Source organism: Gouania willdenowi, chromosome 21 (assembly GCF_900634775.1).
Source record: "Gouania willdenowi chromosome 21, fGouWil2.1, whole genome shotgun sequence".
NCBI lineage: Eukaryota > Metazoa > Chordata > Actinopteri > Blenniiformes > Gobiesocidae > Gouania > Gouania willdenowi.
Genome location: NC_041064.1, coordinates 6,438,977 through 6,458,172, shown reverse-complemented (window position 1 = coordinate 6,458,172; position 19,196 = coordinate 6,438,977). Strand labels below are relative to the sequence as shown.

The 19,196-nt window shown below is 35.8% G+C and overlaps 2 protein-coding genes across 2 annotated transcripts in view; one reads left to right on the top strand and one right to left on the bottom strand.

The window, feature by feature from the left end:
- The first annotated feature begins 581 nt into the window (after nt 1-581).
- Nucleotides 582-10,041, top strand: LOC114455479 (protein lifeguard 3-like). The gene is made up of 13 exons (XM_028436743.1): nt 582-671; nt 1,532-1,809; nt 1,956-2,020; nt 2,092-2,156; nt 3,793-3,846; nt 5,542-5,592; nt 5,678-5,717; nt 5,886-5,923; nt 6,013-6,100; nt 7,165-7,260; nt 7,991-8,044; nt 8,854-9,008; nt 9,659-10,041. Exons 2-12 carry the CDS (start codon nt 1,548-1,550, stop codon nt 9,001-9,003), a joined length of 963 nt encoding a protein of 320 aa, XP_028292544.1. The 5' UTR covers nt 582-671; nt 1,532-1,547; the 3' UTR covers nt 9,004-9,008; nt 9,659-10,041.
- dars1 (aspartyl-tRNA synthetase 1) overlaps nt 9,954-19,196 on the bottom strand; it is a 39,212-nt gene continuing 29,969 nt past the window's right edge. Inside the window, exons 11-18 of the mRNA XM_028436741.1 lie at nt 18,488-18,622; nt 14,478-14,625; nt 13,294-13,440; nt 13,074-13,116; nt 11,567-11,647; nt 11,350-11,461; nt 10,591-10,662; nt 9,954-10,489 (exon numbers count right to left, since the gene is read on the bottom strand). Of these exons, the coding sequence (XP_028292542.1) occupies nt 10,398-10,489; nt 10,591-10,662; nt 11,350-11,461; nt 11,567-11,647; nt 13,074-13,116; nt 13,294-13,440; nt 14,478-14,625; nt 18,488-18,622 (830 nt within the window). The 3' untranslated portion in view covers nt 9,954-10,397. The remainder of the gene's footprint in view (nt 10,490-10,590; nt 10,663-11,349; nt 11,462-11,566; nt 11,648-13,073; nt 13,117-13,293; nt 13,441-14,477; nt 14,626-18,487; nt 18,623-19,196) is intronic.

Genomic DNA, 19,196 nt, shown 5'->3' with positions numbered 1-19,196 from the left:
TACCTTTTTATGCATCTGATTTTTGTAGATTAATGTTAAAACCTTTAATTCACACACTCCAGTAATAATTACAGTTTTACTTATTCCAATTGTATTACTGCAATTCACTATGAGCATGAAAACAACCACTGAAGAATAAAGAACATTTGCATGGAGTGCTGCATGGGTTTTTTGAAGTTTAAAGATGCTTGAAGGCCTTTATCACTGCCCTGATGAATGTTAGGTTAGGCTGAAACATGTTAGCATGTTTTTTTTTATCATTCCGTAGCCCTCGTGAAATAAATACATTTTAACAACAGTCCCTCTGAGTGCCTCAGACCTTCTAAAAAAGATCCTTTTTATTTATTTGTTTTGCAATATAAACTTAATGTTAGGTTTAATGTTAAACCTTAAATTCACACAGTTCAGTAAAAATGACAGTTTTACTTACTTATTCCAATTTAATCATTGCGTACTACAATCAGATTAAAAACAAAAATTGGAGGATTAAAATAAGGAACTCATGCCATGCAGTATCCATGCTTTCAGTGAAACAGTAAGAGTGTGAGTTTCAGGGAGTGTATCCAGTTACAAAGATGTCATCCTGCTGTAGCTAGTGTGGAGCTCCAAAACCTCTAAGGAAAGACAGGACAGGTAGACCATCTTGTTATCATCTGAGGCTACACCTGTGGGTAAGACACCATTTATATTACATTTATATTTGTCAATATGTTTTGTAAAATTAAAAAAAAAATCCCATTGGGTGTTTTTCTGCATGGCTTGCTTGTTTTGATCATGTAGAAATACCATCAGTGTGGATACAGCCTACTGCTGATTCTTCATTCTACATCTCTATTTGAATTTGAATTTGTTTTTGGCAGTCTTCCGAAAAAACAAAGAGCAGAACAAACAACACTCAATTGTCTAAATAATCAGCCTTAAACAGTGTAGGTTGAAGCAATAGCTTATACACACCTACGCCAGTACAAAAAAACAAAACAAGGCTCTTCTTACAATACACAATCAATATATATTCCAAACGAAGTTTTATATGTACGGTTTATACATGCACATCAAGCATATACGTACACACATATATACATATACAGACATACACATGCATGTACATGATATTAACATTTTACTATTTAATATTTGTGACACAAATTTCTTCAATTCAATTTTATATACAACATATAGTGTGGCAATATTTCAATTCATAATATACTCTATCACAATGTATACATTGTATTTTGTTCGTTTTATTTTGTTTATTGAGTTATTAAATGTATACCATTATATACATATGATATATTATTGTTGTCTCTATCTATCTATCTATCTATCTATCTATCTATCTATCTATCTATCTATCTATCTATCTATCTATCTATCTATCTATCTATCTGTCTGTCTATCTATCTATCTATCTATCTGTCTATCTATCTATCTATCTATCTATCTATCTGTCTATCTATCTATCTATCTATCTATCTGTCTATCTATCTATCTATCTGTCTGTCTATCTATCTATCTATCTTGTTCTCCTCAGGTGGATCTGCTCACTCATGACTTCTACAATAGACAGTCCTCCACCCTATGAGGAAGTAATTCTTCATCCAAAGTCAGATATGTACCCCTATCCTCCCCCACATACCATGGCTTCTCCACCTCCTCCATCCTACAGTCCCAGTCCAGGTATGACTGGATACTGGGGCCAGAGCGGCGTCTATCCACAGTGTGGAGGCCCTGGTCCAGGCTTCCCTCCAACTGGAATCCATACCACCACAATACCAACTCTGTCTGCTGGTCTGCCCACTGCTAACACAGGTTCTGACACACTAGCACAGATACCTGACTCTTTTCAATATCAGCCACATTCACTCATTATATACAGCAATGATACAGAGCTGGTTTAGGTTCAGTGTCTTATTAAACATAGAAACATGTTGTTTTTCTGTTCTGTAACTGAGCAGATATGGAGAATTTCTTCAGCTACCAGTGGGACAGTACATCCATCCGTCATGCCTTCATCAGAAAGGTGAGGACACACAGATTATTACCGTATGTAGTCGGCTGTAACCTTGTGTTTTTCTTGTCGTTTGTGGACAGGTTTACCTGATTCTAACAGCCCAGCTGGCCGTCACCTTCTCAGTCGTTGCAGTATTTACGTTTGTGTGAGTATACCAACTAGAGGTGTGCATTGTCATGAATCTGACAATATTTCCTGATGCTAAACAATACAATATATCACGATATCAATAATTACAAATTTCACAAGTACAAAATGGTATAAAACAGTGGTTCCCAAACTTTTCACTGTCCCGTACCCTTTCACATCTTTAATCTGAAGCCATGTACCCCTACTCCTGCACATGTAATAAACATAATCTCATAGACAATGTAGAACTACAGTGAAATTTGTCCCTTAATTTTACTTATCCTGTTGAGGAATAATACATAATAATAACTAAAATATTTGCATTTCCTGAAGAAAATGCAAGTGAGGATGTAGGTGCTGTCCCGCATTGTCCTGCCTTAGCTTAGCATTAGCATTAGCTAGCATTAATCTAGTATTAACATTAGCCTAGCAATAGCGTTAACCTAACATTAACATTGACCTAGCATTAACTTTAACCTAGGATTAGCATTAGCCTAGCAATAACTTTAATCTAGCATTAGCATTAACCTAGCAATAGCAATAACCTAGCATTAACCTAGCATTAGCATTGACCTAACATTAACTTCAACCTAGCATTAACATTAACCTAGCAATTACTTTAACCTAGCATTAGCATTAACCTAGCAATAGCAATAACCTAGCATTAGCATTGACCTAACATTAACTTCAACCTAGCATTGACATTAACCTAGCAATAGCATTAATCTAGCTTTAGCCTAGCAATAGTAATAACCAAGCATTAGCAATAACCTAGCATTAGCCTGCCATTAGCATTGACCTAGCATTAACTTTAACCTAGCATTAATATTAGTCTAACAATAGCGTTAACCTAGCATTAGCCTAGCAATAGCATTAGCCTAACATTAGCATTCACTTAGTATTAGCTTTAACCTAGCATTAGCCTTGCAATAGCATTAGCCTAACATTAGCATTCACTGAGTATTCACATAGCATTAGCTTTAATCTAGCATTAGCCTTGCAATAACATTAACCTAGCAGTAGCATTAGCTGCTCTATTTATATTCTAGTTTCCAATGTTGTGTTTTTAATTTTCATTCACGTACCCCCTATGACATTTTGCGTACCCCTGGGGATACCCTTACCCCACTTTGGGAACCTAGGGTTTCAAAATACAATGAATTTCCTTTTTTTTTAACTTGTGAGAACAAGTAAATGTTATCTGACTGTAACTCAAGTACAAATATCAAAAACAATTTTTCAAAAAAGGTTAAAATTTTGCTTCTTGGTAAAGTTCTTAAATTCTTTAAGACAAACTAACCACATACATCTATAAAAGTGTCCAGTTATGAAAATAAAGTGCAATCATCTTCCAAGTTAAAATGCATTGAGGAGTGAGGTCGTTTAATAAGGTCTGATGTGGTTCACTGACACCTAGTGACTGGGTGTTTACGTGCTATGCATACAGTACGTTAGCGCAATGAAATGGTTTTATCGTGAAAAAACATGATTAAAAAAATCAATTTGGACCTTTTATTATTATCGCGTGGTGAAATGTCACGATATATCGCCAAATTGATTTTTTTCTTCCACCCTTATTCACCAACAGTTTGCCTTTGTGTCTGAAAGATGTGATCTGATGTAACTCTTTGTTTTCTGTGTGCTTTTGATAGCGAGCCAGTGAAGAAGTTTGTCATCAAGTACCCTGGAATCTACTGGGCATCTTTGTGAGTTTGTTCTATAACAACAGGGGTCTCAAACTCTTTAGTTCAGGGGCCAAAGACGGAAAAATTTGACCTCAAGTGGGCCACAGAAGTGGGGAATGGAACAAGTTCAACATTAGTGCTACTTTGCTTTTCTATGTATACATGATATAAAAGTATGTAGAGTGTATAAGGCACCAACAATATACAAACAATAGATGACAGGTAAAACTATATTTATCTATCTATCTATAAAAGCAAGGAACGTCTGTATGCGTGTGTGTTTGTGGAGCGAATATCTCCCTGACGCAGTGTCTGATCGACCTGAAACTTTGTCAATAGCTTCCAAATACCCCGAGTGTGTGCATCCCTAATTTTTGAGTAATTTGGTCATTCCAAAACCCATTTGAAATGATCAATCCACACTGTGGAACTCCTGTCAAACATTGTTTTCGAACACCGATGACGTCAAGAACAGTGATGTCATCGGTGTTCAAAGAATGTTCAAACTGATGACGTCACCAACAGTGACTTGAAAAGTTATGAACGGATTTTGATGAGATTTTCAGGAAATGTTGATAACAGCTGATCACATTTTGATAATGTTTTGGCAAACAAAATAAATGACATATATCCCATTTTTATTCCCATCCACACTGTGGAACTCCTGTTAATCTCAATATGAATACATACTGTACCTCTGACAGGCAGTGTGCTAGTTTATTTAGTTTGGGGAAATTTTTTCAAATAATGTGAGGATTGAGCAGGATTTTGGAAAAAATTAAGGTTTCTTTTAACTATTTCAACAATATGAGAGTACAAATGACTTCCATTGTGTTCTACAAACATGGGAAAACTGCCAACCTCTGCAAATATTGTAGAGTTTTATTGAATTTGCGACAAATTCAATAAAACTCTACTTGAATATTTGTAAAGTTCTACTTCCAAATAAAACAGTTGACGTGATTTTTTTTTTTAAGTGTATTATTTTGGATACATACCGTATTTTTCGGACTATAAGGCGCACTATCAATTAATGGGTCTGACTGGGTCTATTTTCATATGGCGCACCGGACTATAAGGCGCACCGGTTTGTTATTATTATTATTATTATTATTATTATTATTATTATTATTATTATTATTATTATTAAGACGCATTAAGCGAAATAAAATAGTCAGATAAGTCAAACTTTATTCAACTCATTAACAATAACTCAACATTGTTCAGGTTTAACACATAAAATACAGAACAATACACTCACGTTTTCAGTTCAGTATGTTGAAGCACAGTAGTTCATTTCATACATAAGGCGCACCTGATTATAAGGAGCACTGTTGATTTTTGAGAAAATTAAAGGATTTTAAGTGCGCCTTATAGTCCGAAAAATACGGTATATTGATTTGAGTTACTCACAATTTCTGCTTAATTTCAATAAATAATTCCCATAAAAAGTTGAAAAAAAATTCAAGACTGCCAAACTTCCTGATCTTAAGTTCCTGTGAAAATTTTCCAGATATTTTACGCCCCTTTGCAACCTGAAATATCCACAACCAGATTATTTGGTTTTTTTTACTTTCCCCTGTGGGCCGATGTGGATGATTGAAAGGGCCAGATTTGGCTCCCGGACCTTGAGTTTGAAATGCATTAAATTCTGCACAGCCTTACTTATTACTTTTTACTTGTTATAAATGTTAACACAGTTTTGTTTGTGTGCAGAGTTGTTTATTTTGTGGTTTACTGTATTCTCCTCTGCTGCAAAGAACCAAGGTAAACATGTATTTGAGCTAAAATGTGCTTTTTTTAAAAAAAAAAAAAAAGCATTAGTTATAGATTTATTTCATATCTGTTTTAGGAGAAAATTTCCTTGCAATCTTGTGCTACTGGGAGTGTTTGTGAGTCTTGCACCTTTTTTTTTGTTTGTTTTGTTCTGACACCACATAACGTAATATAAGACGAATATGTCCTACAGTAGATCAGAGGGAAAGCAACAACACCAAAGTTGCCCAAAGCCATTTTTTTAAAAGAAGTTCATTTCCTTGTGTTCGTGTTTTATCTTGTAGACTCTCGCCTTGTCTTACATGTCTGGATCTATTTCAAGGTTTGATTTATTTCTATTTTTTTTAACAGAAATAAGAAGCTGACAGCATTTATACAACATCTGTGTCTGACATGTTTGTGTTTTTCCAGTTACTACAGCACAAAAGCCGTGTTTCTGGCCATGGGAATAACAGCAGTGGTTTGCATCTCAGTCACAGTCTTCTGCTTCCAAACTAAGGTAGAAGAAGATGTGAAGTGTGTTGTGCGTCCTGTGTGTCGACAGAGGACGGCTTTGTTGACAGTGTAAAAGATCTCCTTAGTCTCCTGTTACCACGGCCACCGAGGTCCTTTAAATATTTATTCATTTTTTGGGGGGGGGTTAAGAAGGGTATACAACTTCTACATCTGATGCAATAATGGAGATATACACACACACACATATATATATATATATATTTCTGTCTGGTGTAAAGAGTACTGATAAATCCTACTCAAGTACTCAAGTACAACTTGTACAAGTAAGACATACACAAAATACTCAAGTACAATTAAAAAGTAGGTCAATTAAATAGTGTTGACAGTAAAAGTGTCTTTATTATTAAAAAACCAAACAATAATGTTAAAATAAAATCTTTTCAATAAAAAATGAATATTTTCAATCAAAGAAAAAAAGTGTTAAATTGTAATTATTTGGGTTTCAAATATATTTTTGCATTTTTAACTCTTTTTTTTCTTTGATTGAATATAATTATTTTTGATTATTATTTTTTTATTGAAACGTTTTTGTTTTTTTCAATTGAATAATAAAGATATAAATCTATATGAGTATAGCTACATGTATTAACTCTAAAACTGAGAAAATAACCTGCATAGCGCTTTGAGATGACTATTGTTGTAATTTGCATTATATAAATAAAGTTGAATTCATTTGAATTCATTGTTGTTTTGGCGCTGTGTATTACGATTAATCTGATTGGTCGGCTTTGATGTGATGCATTTCATTATTTTGTAGTTTCACAATGTGTGTTGATCATCTTAAAACAAAAAAATAACAATTTACTCAGTAATGGTTGGGTGTAGAAATGTAGAAAAAGTGACTTTACTACTTTGAAAATGTAAAGTACAAGTAAAATGAATAGAAATATACTAAAAAGTACCCATAAAAGCCACTCAACTACAGTAATGTAACCTCTGCTGGTGTTTGTGTGTTTCATTGAAATAATTCCCTCAGTCCTTTCATGGGTATTGAAGTATAAACTAGCTTCACATCCATCCCATTACATGCTCTTTTTCTCCTCACAGGTGGACTTCACCTCCTGTGGTGGACTCCTCTGCATCGCTGCCGTGTTGCTCACCATCATTGGGATTGTTACTGCCGTTGTGCTCTCCTTTCAATATGTGAGTGAGTGACAGAGTGAGGACTCTTTGGTCACATTCTACCATTTATTCCAGTTTCTCAGTGTTTTGGAGCAACAAATCAGAGAGAAGGTGGATGGATGTGCGTGTGTAACAAGATGGGCAAGTTTTATCACAGCGGGGCCACACATGTGACTGTCAGATCCCAGGACCAAAGTATTACATTCATGTCAGCGTTTAGAATAATGACAAATAGACATTTATACAAGACACACAAAGGGTTTGCCTGTTTTTGTGGTTGATTTGTATATTTTGTTATTTTTGTAACACTGTTATGTGTTTTTGGAGTCATTTTATGTATTTGTTTGGTTTGTGTTACATGTGTTTTACTGTTATTTTTGTTATATTTGTGTTTTTGGAGTAATTTTATGTATTTTTTTGTGGTTTTGTATTATTTTCTGTTATTATGTGTACTTCTGTTGTTGCTTTGTGTGTTTTTCTCTCATTTTGCGTGGTTATGAAGTCACTTTGTGTTGTGGGAGTCATTTTTTCAGTGTGTTTTCTACAGTTTTTCAGTTATTTTTCTGTATTTTTGTGGTCATCCGCTAAGTTTTTGGTGTAAATATTGGGTACTGTATGTTTTTTTTTTTTAAAGTCATTTTGTGCGTTTACTTTTGGGGGCCGCACAAAATTAGCTTGAGGGCCGCATGTGGCCCCCAGGCGTGCAGTTGCCCTATGTCTGCTCACAGGCCTTTCTTACGTCACTCCACAGGTCCCTTGGCTACACATGGTTTACGCAGCTATCGGAGCCCTGGTTTACACTCTGGTGAGTTCACACTGACATAAGGTAAATGAGGGCAGTTCAAGTTGTGTTTATTTTTACTGTACCAAATACAATACAGCAGTGTTTTTCATCCTTGGGGTTGTGACCCCATGTGGGGTCGCCTGGAATTAAAATGGGGTCACCTGAAATGTCTAGTAATTGCTAAAAAAAAAAAAAAAAAAAAAAAAAAAAAAACATAAAATAAAGCAAACTCAATAAAAAGTCTGGTGCGGTATGTCATTTTGGCCATTTCTGTTGCCAAAATGGATTTTATTGTTATTGTTTTTTGACTTAGTTGAGGTTAAAATAAACTAGAAATATTGGGGTTCATCTTTTCTCACCCCTTTACCCTTTATCTTATGTCACCATTTTCAAAATAACTGCTTCCAAGTTGACCATGTCACAATATGACCCTTCTAAGTTACACACAAAATCACAAACTTTGTGTCTGAACATTACAATAAAGATCATGAACATAATTGTATAAAATAATGAATTAACTAAATTAAAAATTCCACCACTGAGCAGCTGAATCTACTAATAGTTTAACCTGCATTCTGAAAGAAAACCCAACTTTTCACATTTAAATCTGATAATATTAAGGACATTCTGAAGAGCTGTATGCACGGTATTGTTAAATCTTGTATACATTAATTGTATGCAGTATATGAAGAAATTACTTTTATTTGTTGTTTTATTAGATGGGAGGTGTTCGTGTCGTAGATCAATGATCTGTTATGATAAATGCCTTCTTGTTTATACCTCTACGTTCTAACCTGAGCTAATTATTCTTCCTCCTCCTGTATCTCTAGTTTCTGGTTTACAACACTCAGCTGCTGCTTGGAAATCGAGAGTTGGCGATCAGCCCTGAGGAGTACGTGTACGGAGCGCTCTCTCTCTACATCGACATCGTCCACATCTTCTTCTTCATCCTTCAAGTCAGCGGAGCAGCTACTGACTGAACCCAGTGTGTAAACCAGTTTATATCAGCACTGATCTGTGATTAGTAAAATGTGGAACTATTTATACTGTATGTAACTATACTGGCTATAGTTTGAGCTCACAGAAAGAAAAACACTGCTTGTACAGAACTTTTACTTTCTTTGTAGCATGTTTAGGCCTTTGTATTTTTGACTGTATAGAAAATTACAATATCACCTCGGATATATATATATATATATATATAGCTTATTTAATATAATGTAACATAATTTAAAAAGTAGGAACAATAACTTCAAGCTGGCAAATCATTTCATTACAAATTGGGAATGTGGTTAAATTGGTAAAAAATGAGCATTAAATATGGTTAAAAGAAGTTAAAAATGACAATAATGTGTCAACATTAGGTGGGAAAAGTGGTGGTAAGGGTTTATAAGTGCTGAAAATGTCTTGAAAGTGGAAAAAATGTGCAGAAAAGGGTTGAAATTTGATGGAGAAGTGGCAGAAATAGGAGTAATGTAGAAAAAATGCATGAAAATGAGCAAAAAATATGGGAAGAAAAAGTTAATAAAATAGGTTAAAATATGGCACGTTTGGTGTAGTTGCAGAAAAATTGTAAAAAATAAGCAAGAATCGGCTTAAATCGTTAAAAAAATATATATTTTTGGTTTCTTGAAGGCATCTGGTGACCCCCTTCCAGTGTTTCAAGACCCCAAGAACCTCGGCCTTACAGGAGAAAAAGCCAAAAGTGACACATATTGTGCAGCTGTTTGTTAATAAATGTGTCTGTGTTGCATTTTTTAATCAGCAAATTTAAGCCAGAATTATCTTTCTGGTAAGACTTTATTTAGTTATTATCGAGGTTTGAGTTTTGATCGATATTGCCCAGCCCTAACCATGTATAGATGTTTTTTTACTTTATCCAACCAAAACCTCAGCATATGATTTGTCACAAACACAAAGCCACACTTGCTTCCAATGTGTTATCTCTGTTTTATTAAAGACATTTGTTTGCATTAATTACAAAACGGCTGTTACAGAACCCCACCCCCCAACAATAGCCTGACATGTCTCAGTAGTAAAACATCAGTATGAAATTATTGTTAAACCACTGCATATAATAAAAAATACTGAGTCTTTGATTAGTGGTTGGATTGAGTTATTGCGTGTGTGAGTGTGTGTGTGCGCACACGTTAAAAGCACTAAGCTCTTTCTCTAATCTGTCTGTTATTCATTGATCAATAAAGTAATGTATCAGCGACTGTTAGAGCTGCATCTTCTGATCTGACTGATCAGTTTGAGTTGTCCCATGTTACAACCACTAGGTGGCACTAGCTGTCCTTTGCCTTCTTCTATTGTGGATTAGTGTGTGTGTGTGTGTGTGTGTTAGACTGGCTGAGCTCAATCAGTGAAGTGTTTATGGGGTCAGTCGTTTGGGGTCACGGGGGAACATGGAGGTCTGACGCACGTTGTGGAGGCCCAGGTACAGCATGCACACTCTCTCCAGACCTACGAAGGAACCAGACAAAGCAGTTTCCAACCACATTATCCATCAGGATGCAGATAAATACCCTCCTATCAGTCATTTAAAAAGCTGGAATGTTCCTCACCTATCCCTCCACCACCATGTGGGGGCGCTCCGTATCGGAAAGAGTCAATGTACGCCTTGATCTTCTCCAGATCTATGAAAAAACAGGAAAAATATGTGTCTTTAAAATAGCTGTAAACATTAAACCAGTGTTTTTTTCAGCTTTGGTGTCGGGGCCCATGTGGGGTCACTTAGAATTTAAACGGGGTCTAGTAATTAATTGGAAAATACTGATTAAAGGATTACAATAGTAAGTTGTCATTATACCTTATTTATTATACCTGCAATGAGTTAAGTTTCCAGCTTAAGTAAATAACTTATGAGTCTGAATTGATTTGTATGGTTTGATTTAATGTGGGCAAATTCTTAATATATAAGGCTTCTCAAAGCTATTATTATTTTACCATTATTATTATTATCATTATTACTATTTACTTTCTTTGTCTGTGTTAATGGAATCTATTGAGACCCTGTTGTGTGTTTGTATAATGTTTATTTGAAAATAAAATAAAGAAAAAACTGATTAAAAATGAATTGTTTACATTTATAAATTTGGATTCTTTTTTTAAACTAACTCAACTGTATTCTATCACAAGTATAAATCTAGTTCCTATTAAATGCAGTATAAAATATAAATACTCTGTATTTGTAACACAATATAACAGGTGGTTGTCAGAAATGTGTGATATTAAAATGGGGTCACGATCCAAAAAAGGTTGTGAACCACTGTTTTAAACTAAATCACAAGCTTTTGTTTGATTCAAATCTGTTGTTTTCTCACCAATCTGATGATGTGTGGCTCGTTCAGTCAGAAGCTGAGCGTCGTGGACTCTCTGAGCTCCAGACAGGATCTCCTCTCCTCTCATGAACATGTCATAAGAGTTGGAGTATTTCTAGAATTAAAAAAACACAACAGTCAACATTAGAAGGCAGAGTTTTGATTCATATTTCTACATTTACAAACGTATTCAACAAGAGTTGGTGAATCAAAGGCTTACTGGGTTGTTGGGATCAGGCATGGTGTAGAAAGGTCGGACAGCGAGTGGATACTTATCCAGCACGTAGAAGTCAGTGTCATACTGTAGGAAAAAATAAGAAATACACAAAGCAAAAATACAATCAGGATTTGTCATTATTTGGACATAACTGTTAAATGTATATTTTAAAAAGATTTTTCCTCCCTTCACTACATTTACCACTCGTTTTAAAATGTGTAAATTTTAAGTTAAATTAAATAAAGGAGCAGACGTGTCAAACTCACTTATTTTAGTTCAGGGGCCAAATACGGACCAGTTTAATCCCTCGTGGACCACAGATTATAGGCGGGAAAACAAACAATTTCAACAATAACATGCCCTACTTTGCACTTCCACCTTTAAATTACTGTATATAAATGTGAGGCACGGATAATAATAACAATAATAATAATAATAATAATAATAATAATAATAATATAAGCAATAAGTGACAGATTTCAGTCCCTGTCCTCACCTACATTTACTTGATTTTGAGATTAATTTCTATTTAATCTGAAGAGACATTGTGGAACAATTTAAGTGAAATTGCTGAATTTTGGGGGGAAAGTGACAGCTTGCTTTTAAAAATAAGGAAGTAATGTTTATTTCTATAGTACCTTTCACAGACAGAAGTCACAAAGTGCTTTACATACAGTATCCACCCATTCACACTCATACTCACACACCAATGGGACAGAGCTGCCATGCAAGGCACTAGTCAACCACTGGGAGCAACATGGGGTTCAGTGTCTTGCCCAAGGACACATATCCCCCAACCTCTCAATCAGAGGACAATCCCACTACCACCTGAGCCACGGTCGCCCCCAAAATGATTGCCATCATGTGATATAATCGTGAGTGCTGGCAAATATTGTGACAGTTAATTTAATTTGTGTATTTTGAGGGCCTGCGACATCTACAAAGATGTAATTATTACTTTTTCCTGCAGACTAAACTGGATGCCCTAAAGTATTGGTGTTGAATGAGTTAGTTCAGAGGCCAAATACAAACCAGTTTGATCTAAGTAGGTTTAGATTTAAGGTGGAAAAAAGGGTAAATTCAACATTAACGTGTCCTGGTTTACATTTCTATGTATAAATGATATCTACAGTAAATGATGAAATAAAAGACTATATCAGTCCATGCAGGATCTTCACCTAAATCTCCCTGATTTTGGAAATTTGGGGAAACTTTGTGGAATAATTTGAGGAAAATTTCAGATTAATAATGACAGCCGTCGTGAAATATGGAAATCTAAGCTCTGTAAATATAGTGGATTTAAATAGAATTTTTGTATTTGGAAGGGCTGATATACGCATCTACAGCTGAATTAGTTGGTCATTTACAAAATGTTTCATGTTTTTTTTTTAATCATTTTTTCTCGAGCGGGCCAGATTTGATGCTCTAGAGGGCCGGATTTGGCCCCCGGGCCTTGAGTTTGACACCTGTGTTGTAGAGTACTCAAGGAAAGATGTTAGAATGAACTCACCTTCTCTTTGACCAGACGGCCAAGCAGCTTTTCATTGGGTGTACTGTATAAAAAACAGAAAAAGTCATTAATGTAATAATGTAAACAAACTGATCTGATCTGTGATTATGATCTAAATCTGGAAGAATCTCGTCCTGGTTCACAAACAGACTCATAAATCACAGTTTTCTGCTTTTATTTAATCCAATCCTGTGGCTGTAGTGGAGGAATGTCTTCCAACCTGAGGTCCTCCTCGTCGCCCATCTCCACCCCGGCCTCGTGCAGCATGGCCAACGCCTCTGTGTACTCCAGCCTCAGTGTGGGCTCCAGGAACTTGAAAGGCTCGCTTGGATACTGTTTGTTCACCATCTGGATCTCTGTCTGAAAACTGGTTATAATAACAAAAACACACCATTAGATGTTTTTTTTTTATAAGATGAATGGTCTGAACTGCAGATCTGAATGTACCCTCACTTCCTGCTTAGGAACCTCAACTTTAAATCAAACCCAAACCAAAGACTCATATGATTTAAGAGTTTTATGTCTCTCTACAGGTCATAAAAACAAGCGGATCAAACGGTCTAAGCCCCGCCTACTTTGACCCATTTGCATCCAATTACCTCCTACGTTAAAACATGCAATACCACATCTTCCAATCATCTGTTAAATGTGAAATCCCAGAGGAAAGTCCAAAGTTTCTACGTACATATTTACAATAAAGAGGTTCAGAGTAAAACAAATGCTTTTAGTTTGTCATTGAAGAGAATCACATATATTCATAAGACCAAACACCACATTTTTAAAAAGATTTGATACATTTTTGTGAAGGACTTGGACGCTTTTGATGACTTGAGTAATATTAAGTACCCTGCAGTAAGTGCTAGCATTGAAAGATGTTTACAAAAGGTTACGAAGCTATTGTTCCAATTTATTTTTTGTTATTGCACCTTTATTATAATTTTTTTTTTATTATTCTCTACAATTAAGTCCATGTATAAACATCTTTCTGTAATGCTTTTTTGCATAAAACTTTATTTAAATCCTTAAATGTTGTACGTCTCTTCAAAGCTCAGTTTTCTAACCCTTCTAAACATTGTTGAAACTGGTTTTCTTGCATAAAATCTGTGCTTTATAGATGCAGTTCACATCTCCACCACTAGGAGGCACAAGTGCTACACTGAACTTTCTCTTCTTGGCAGTGCGAAGGCGTTCATCGGAGCAGCAGCTGGTGAGATTATGTTCAATTTGACATTTGACTACGTGCCAACAGTTCACGGTGCTTGTGGTGGACTACGGGAAGAAAAGCTGAGATCCTAATAAATTAAATCAAGTCCTTCCACTTGACCTTTCATCAACAGTGCATTTATGAGTCGACCAATAACAAATGAAACCCAAAGGCTTCTCAGAGTAATAATCACATCCTACTTGTCTCTGAGGCCTTTGAAGATCTGCACCATGGTGTCAGTGATGGACTCGATCACTTCATGGTAATGGTAGTTGAAAGCCATCTCAATATCCAGGCCCACAAACTCAGTCAGGTGACGGTGGGTGTTGGAGTCCTCGGCCCTGAAGACTGAAACAGAACTGGTTTAGTGTTGGTAAACCAATGATCAACTGGTGACCACCTCAGGGTTTACTTTAACTAAAAATATTATCACCTAATATTATTATTATACATGATTACTGCACAGTGTAAGAAGAGAAAAGGAGAAAAGTGGGATGAGGATCTGGATACGATTAACTCTCTACACCCTAAGTTCCCAAAGTGGGGTACGGGTACACAAATAGTCATTGGGGTTATGTGGATAAAAAAAAAAGAATAAATAGAGCAGCGGTCAGGAGTAGAGTTGGACGTAGAGTTGGACGTCATTTGAATTTGAACGATTGCGATTTTTAACGATATACATTTCTTTTAGGAGGCAGTTGTACAATGAATGTATTGTATGCAATGTATATTAAAAGTATATACATGTATTTTATCGATATTCATGGTTGCGCGGTAACACTTCCAGTGGATTCTTCTTTGCTGGATTCTTCTTTGTTGGTGTTCGGCGGCTTCTTCTTTCGGGCGGTGGATTGGTACATGTTAAAATTCAAAAATTTGAACGATTCCAGGAGAATCGGAAATTTAATCCCAGGGACTAATCAATACTTGATGCCCAACCCTAGTCAAGAGCCTCCATGCATTGCCATAAATTACATCTCTGTAAGACTGCCCTCTAGTGGTCACAGAGATACAATCTCATTAAAAAAAGCTACACTGCTTTACTTTGATGCCGTTTGCCACCACGTACTTGTGTGAAAGTGGATTTTCAGCTTTGACAAACATGAAAAAAAAAAATACAAAACCAGTCTTTGTGTGAAGAATGATCTAAGACTCAAATTCTCTCAGGTTCTGTGGATCCTCTCAACCTCATGCTTCTCATTAAAGTTGTATTTCACAGTTTCAGGGTGATGAAAAATTGTTTTTTCTCACAGAAAATGCCAGTAGACTACTTTAACAAATCTTAAGTATAAGATTTATTGTGTCCTTACAGATTTTTATAATTCTTTATTACATAGTAATCCTCATCAGGATAGATAAAATTCAGAGAGAAATTTCACCAAAACATGACATTATGTTTTTTTTTTAGCATGCAGGAGTAGGAGGTTCATAACTTCAGATGAAATGTGTGAAGGGGTACGGGACAGTGAAAAGTTTGGGAACCACTGCTATAGACTCTACACAAAGGAACCCTGAGGTATGATGACCGTCCTTGGCCGTGCATGTAAATGGAAGCAAATTAAATGCTAATGTTTTTACACACAAACTGTCTAATAACACATCCACGTCTCCTGTAAACTGCTAATGAACGGTGCATATTTAATGTTTGTTTGATGAGGTTTCAGACGTTTCTTTGTACCTCGATGAATAACTAATGATGTCATGATTGCTACATGTGTCAGTGGCTCCAGCTGCAGGGTTAGCATGTGTTTCTACACTTACACACACACTGCAATGTGTGTGTTATGAAACACAGTGCATCCCGTGCACAAGCATGAAAATCCTCAATGAGTCGAATGTATCATTTAAAGTTGTGCATAAGAATGTCTTCATATCATATAAACATGGATATTTCTGCTGTTGGATTCACACCACGTCTCAGTCCACTAGTTTAAACACATCTGAACAGGGGTCACCAACATGGGGCCCGCGGGCCCTCGGGATTTACTTTCCAAGCATCAAACTCAAAACAATAAATACACATGACAGACGTAGTATTAAATTAAACATCTTTGTGTATGGGTAGTGATATGTTATGTATGATATGATACACATATATATAAAATATAGTTCTAAAAACACAAGGTAGATTTTCGTAAAATATGACATCATTGCTACATGTTGTACATTTAGTTAAAAGTTGTTTGTTAGTAAAATAGGAAGATGATCATTTTCTATGAAATGTAATGAAACAAGTGAATAAATTAGGAGAAATGAAGTGTTGCATGTTGAAACTTAAACATTTCCTACCTTTTTAGCCTTCCGTATTATCTTACCCTCTAGTCAAAGTGAAACCGTGAACATTTAATATTTAAGAAGTGTTTTTCTACAGTAGCCCTTTGGACTACACGGTATCTATGAAGTGGCTCACAGTTACAAAAAGGATGATGACCCCTGGACTACAAACTAAATTACTTCAAATGTAACTATAATGACATCTGCTTTCGTGTGTGTGTGTAAATGGGATGATAAATGATAAATGGACTTGATTTATAAAGCCTTTTATCCCTACACTGAAGTAGGCTCAAAGCGCTTTACAATAACAGCTGGGGATGTAACAATTAATCGTAAGGCAGCTAAAAATCGATTCATAGGTATCAGAGTTCACATCGATACAGTGAAAATTGAATCGCAGTACTTTTTTTAAGAAGTGTTGGCGGTGGGCAGAATCTGCTACTACTTTCTTTCTGGCCGCCTTCTACTCTCAAACATATTCATAAATGATTCCTTAATCCTTTAGCACCGAAGAATATCTGTAATATTATGTGAATATCTGAAAAAGTCATGTTTTTCTATTAGCTCTGTCTGCTAGCATAGCATCTCTTATTCACTGCAAGAATATCTGCATGTCAACCGACCACTGGGATACCAGCGCCCTCTGCTGGTCCAAACAAATATCTGACGTAAATACAGTGCAGACTGGTGTTTTTTTTAAGTCCAATTGTTAAGGCACAAAAAACATTTTAAGTTGCACTTTTAAAAAGAAAAAGAACTATTATGCAGTTTTGTATTGTTTACTATAGAACCAGAATTTAAATTAATAGGCTTCTTCTTCATTTGTATTATTCCTTTAATTATTTCATTCAAGATTTATTTTTAGTTAAATTGCATTGTTTTGAATAGTTTATCAAGGAATTCTTTTGACAATGAAAAATAAAAGGAAAACAGTACAGTTTTTTATAGTTTTTTTTCCCAAAAAAAATAAAGAAATATTTTTCAGTCATCATTTGTCTACAGTCCCATTTTGTAAAATAAATCATGAGAGAATCGTATCGTGAACCCAGTATTGTGAATCAAATCGTATTGTGAACCCAGTATCGTGAATCGAATCGTATCGGGAGTTGAGTCAATCGGTACATCCCTAATAACAGCTCATTCACCTGTTCACACTCACATTCACACACCTGACTGAGCTGCCATGCAAGGCACAACTTGGGGTTCTGTGTCTTGCCCAAGGTCACTTTGACAAATATAGACTGGGATCGAACCCCCAACCTCTCGATCAGAAGGTTTCTTTTTGTATGATAACGGCGACGTAGCACCGCAGCATTTTATTTGAAATTGGAAAAAAAAAAAAAAAACATCTACAGTTGTGGCCGATGGGATTTTGGTGCAGAGGTGATCCCAATTCTCTTTTCCTTGATGAATGGGTGCATGTGTAACTACGGCAACAGTGCTGAGGATAGAGATGCAGTAATGACCCTCAGCCCTTTGATTCCCCTGGCAGCGCTGCTACACTGAAGCAAACAAAGACCTGAGGGCTGTGTGAAAAATGCTGAATGTGAAGCAGACTCCCACGGGGTTATCGTTATCTTTGGCTGAAAATCTGACATGAACTACAAAAAAAAAAAGTGACACATTGGTTTCCGGAGCTGGACGCAAGTGAGCGTGTTCTCTCTGATGGTCACAGGGGGGCACTGTTTGATAAGTTCATCATTTAAGGAGGTCTATAAAGTGTTTTACTGGTCCCATTGTGTCTCTAACACACAAAGAGAAGGAGAGGAAGGATTGTTTAAAGTTTAACAATCTGAAAGCATTTGGAGCCATTTTCAAACTGTCACCTCACTTAATAGGGTCTACATTTCCTTTTATTGCACTCCAGCCGCTCATTGTGCTGTTTGTTGGAACGCATTAGTGACAGATGGAGGGATGGACAAAGGGATGGTCTTACCTGGACCCACACAAAAGACCTTGTCAAAATCAGCGCAGATGCACATTTGCTTGTAGAGCTGGGGGGACTGGGCCAGGTAGGCACTGGTTTTAAAGTAGGACACAGTGAAGACGTTTGCTCCACCTTCACTGGCAGCTACATGTGGAGAAAAAGACAACGTTAGCAATGAAAGAAAAATTCATTAGGAAAGAAAAAGGAGAAAAAAAGAAAAGGAAAAAGAGAAAAGAAAGAAAAAAATAGGGAAACAAAAGGAAAAAAAGAACAAAAAGGTGGGGAAAACAAAAAAGGGGGAAAAGAAAAAGAGAGAAAAACAAGGAAGAAAAAAGAAAAAGGGAAAAAGAAAAGAAAAGAAAAGGAAAAAGAAAAAATACGGGGAAGAAAAAAAGGAGAAAAACAAAGAAAAAAGAAAAAAAGGGGAAAAATAAAAAGGTAAAAAAGAGAGAAAAAAAGGAAAATAAGGAAAAGGAAAAAAAAGCAATCAAGGAAAAAAGATTTCTAAACCGTGCATGTTGACACTTTTGACAAATACGGCTGCTTCTTAAAGGAAATTGGGATTTTGCACTTCCACACTTTCACTGAACACACCTGAGAATGATTAACGGCATCTGTTCACTGGCTGTTGGAACTCAGTAAGTTGTTTATTATCCAGACAATGCTCCAAACAAATTTCACATTTGTAAAAGTCTGACAAACTGATTAAATTATAATT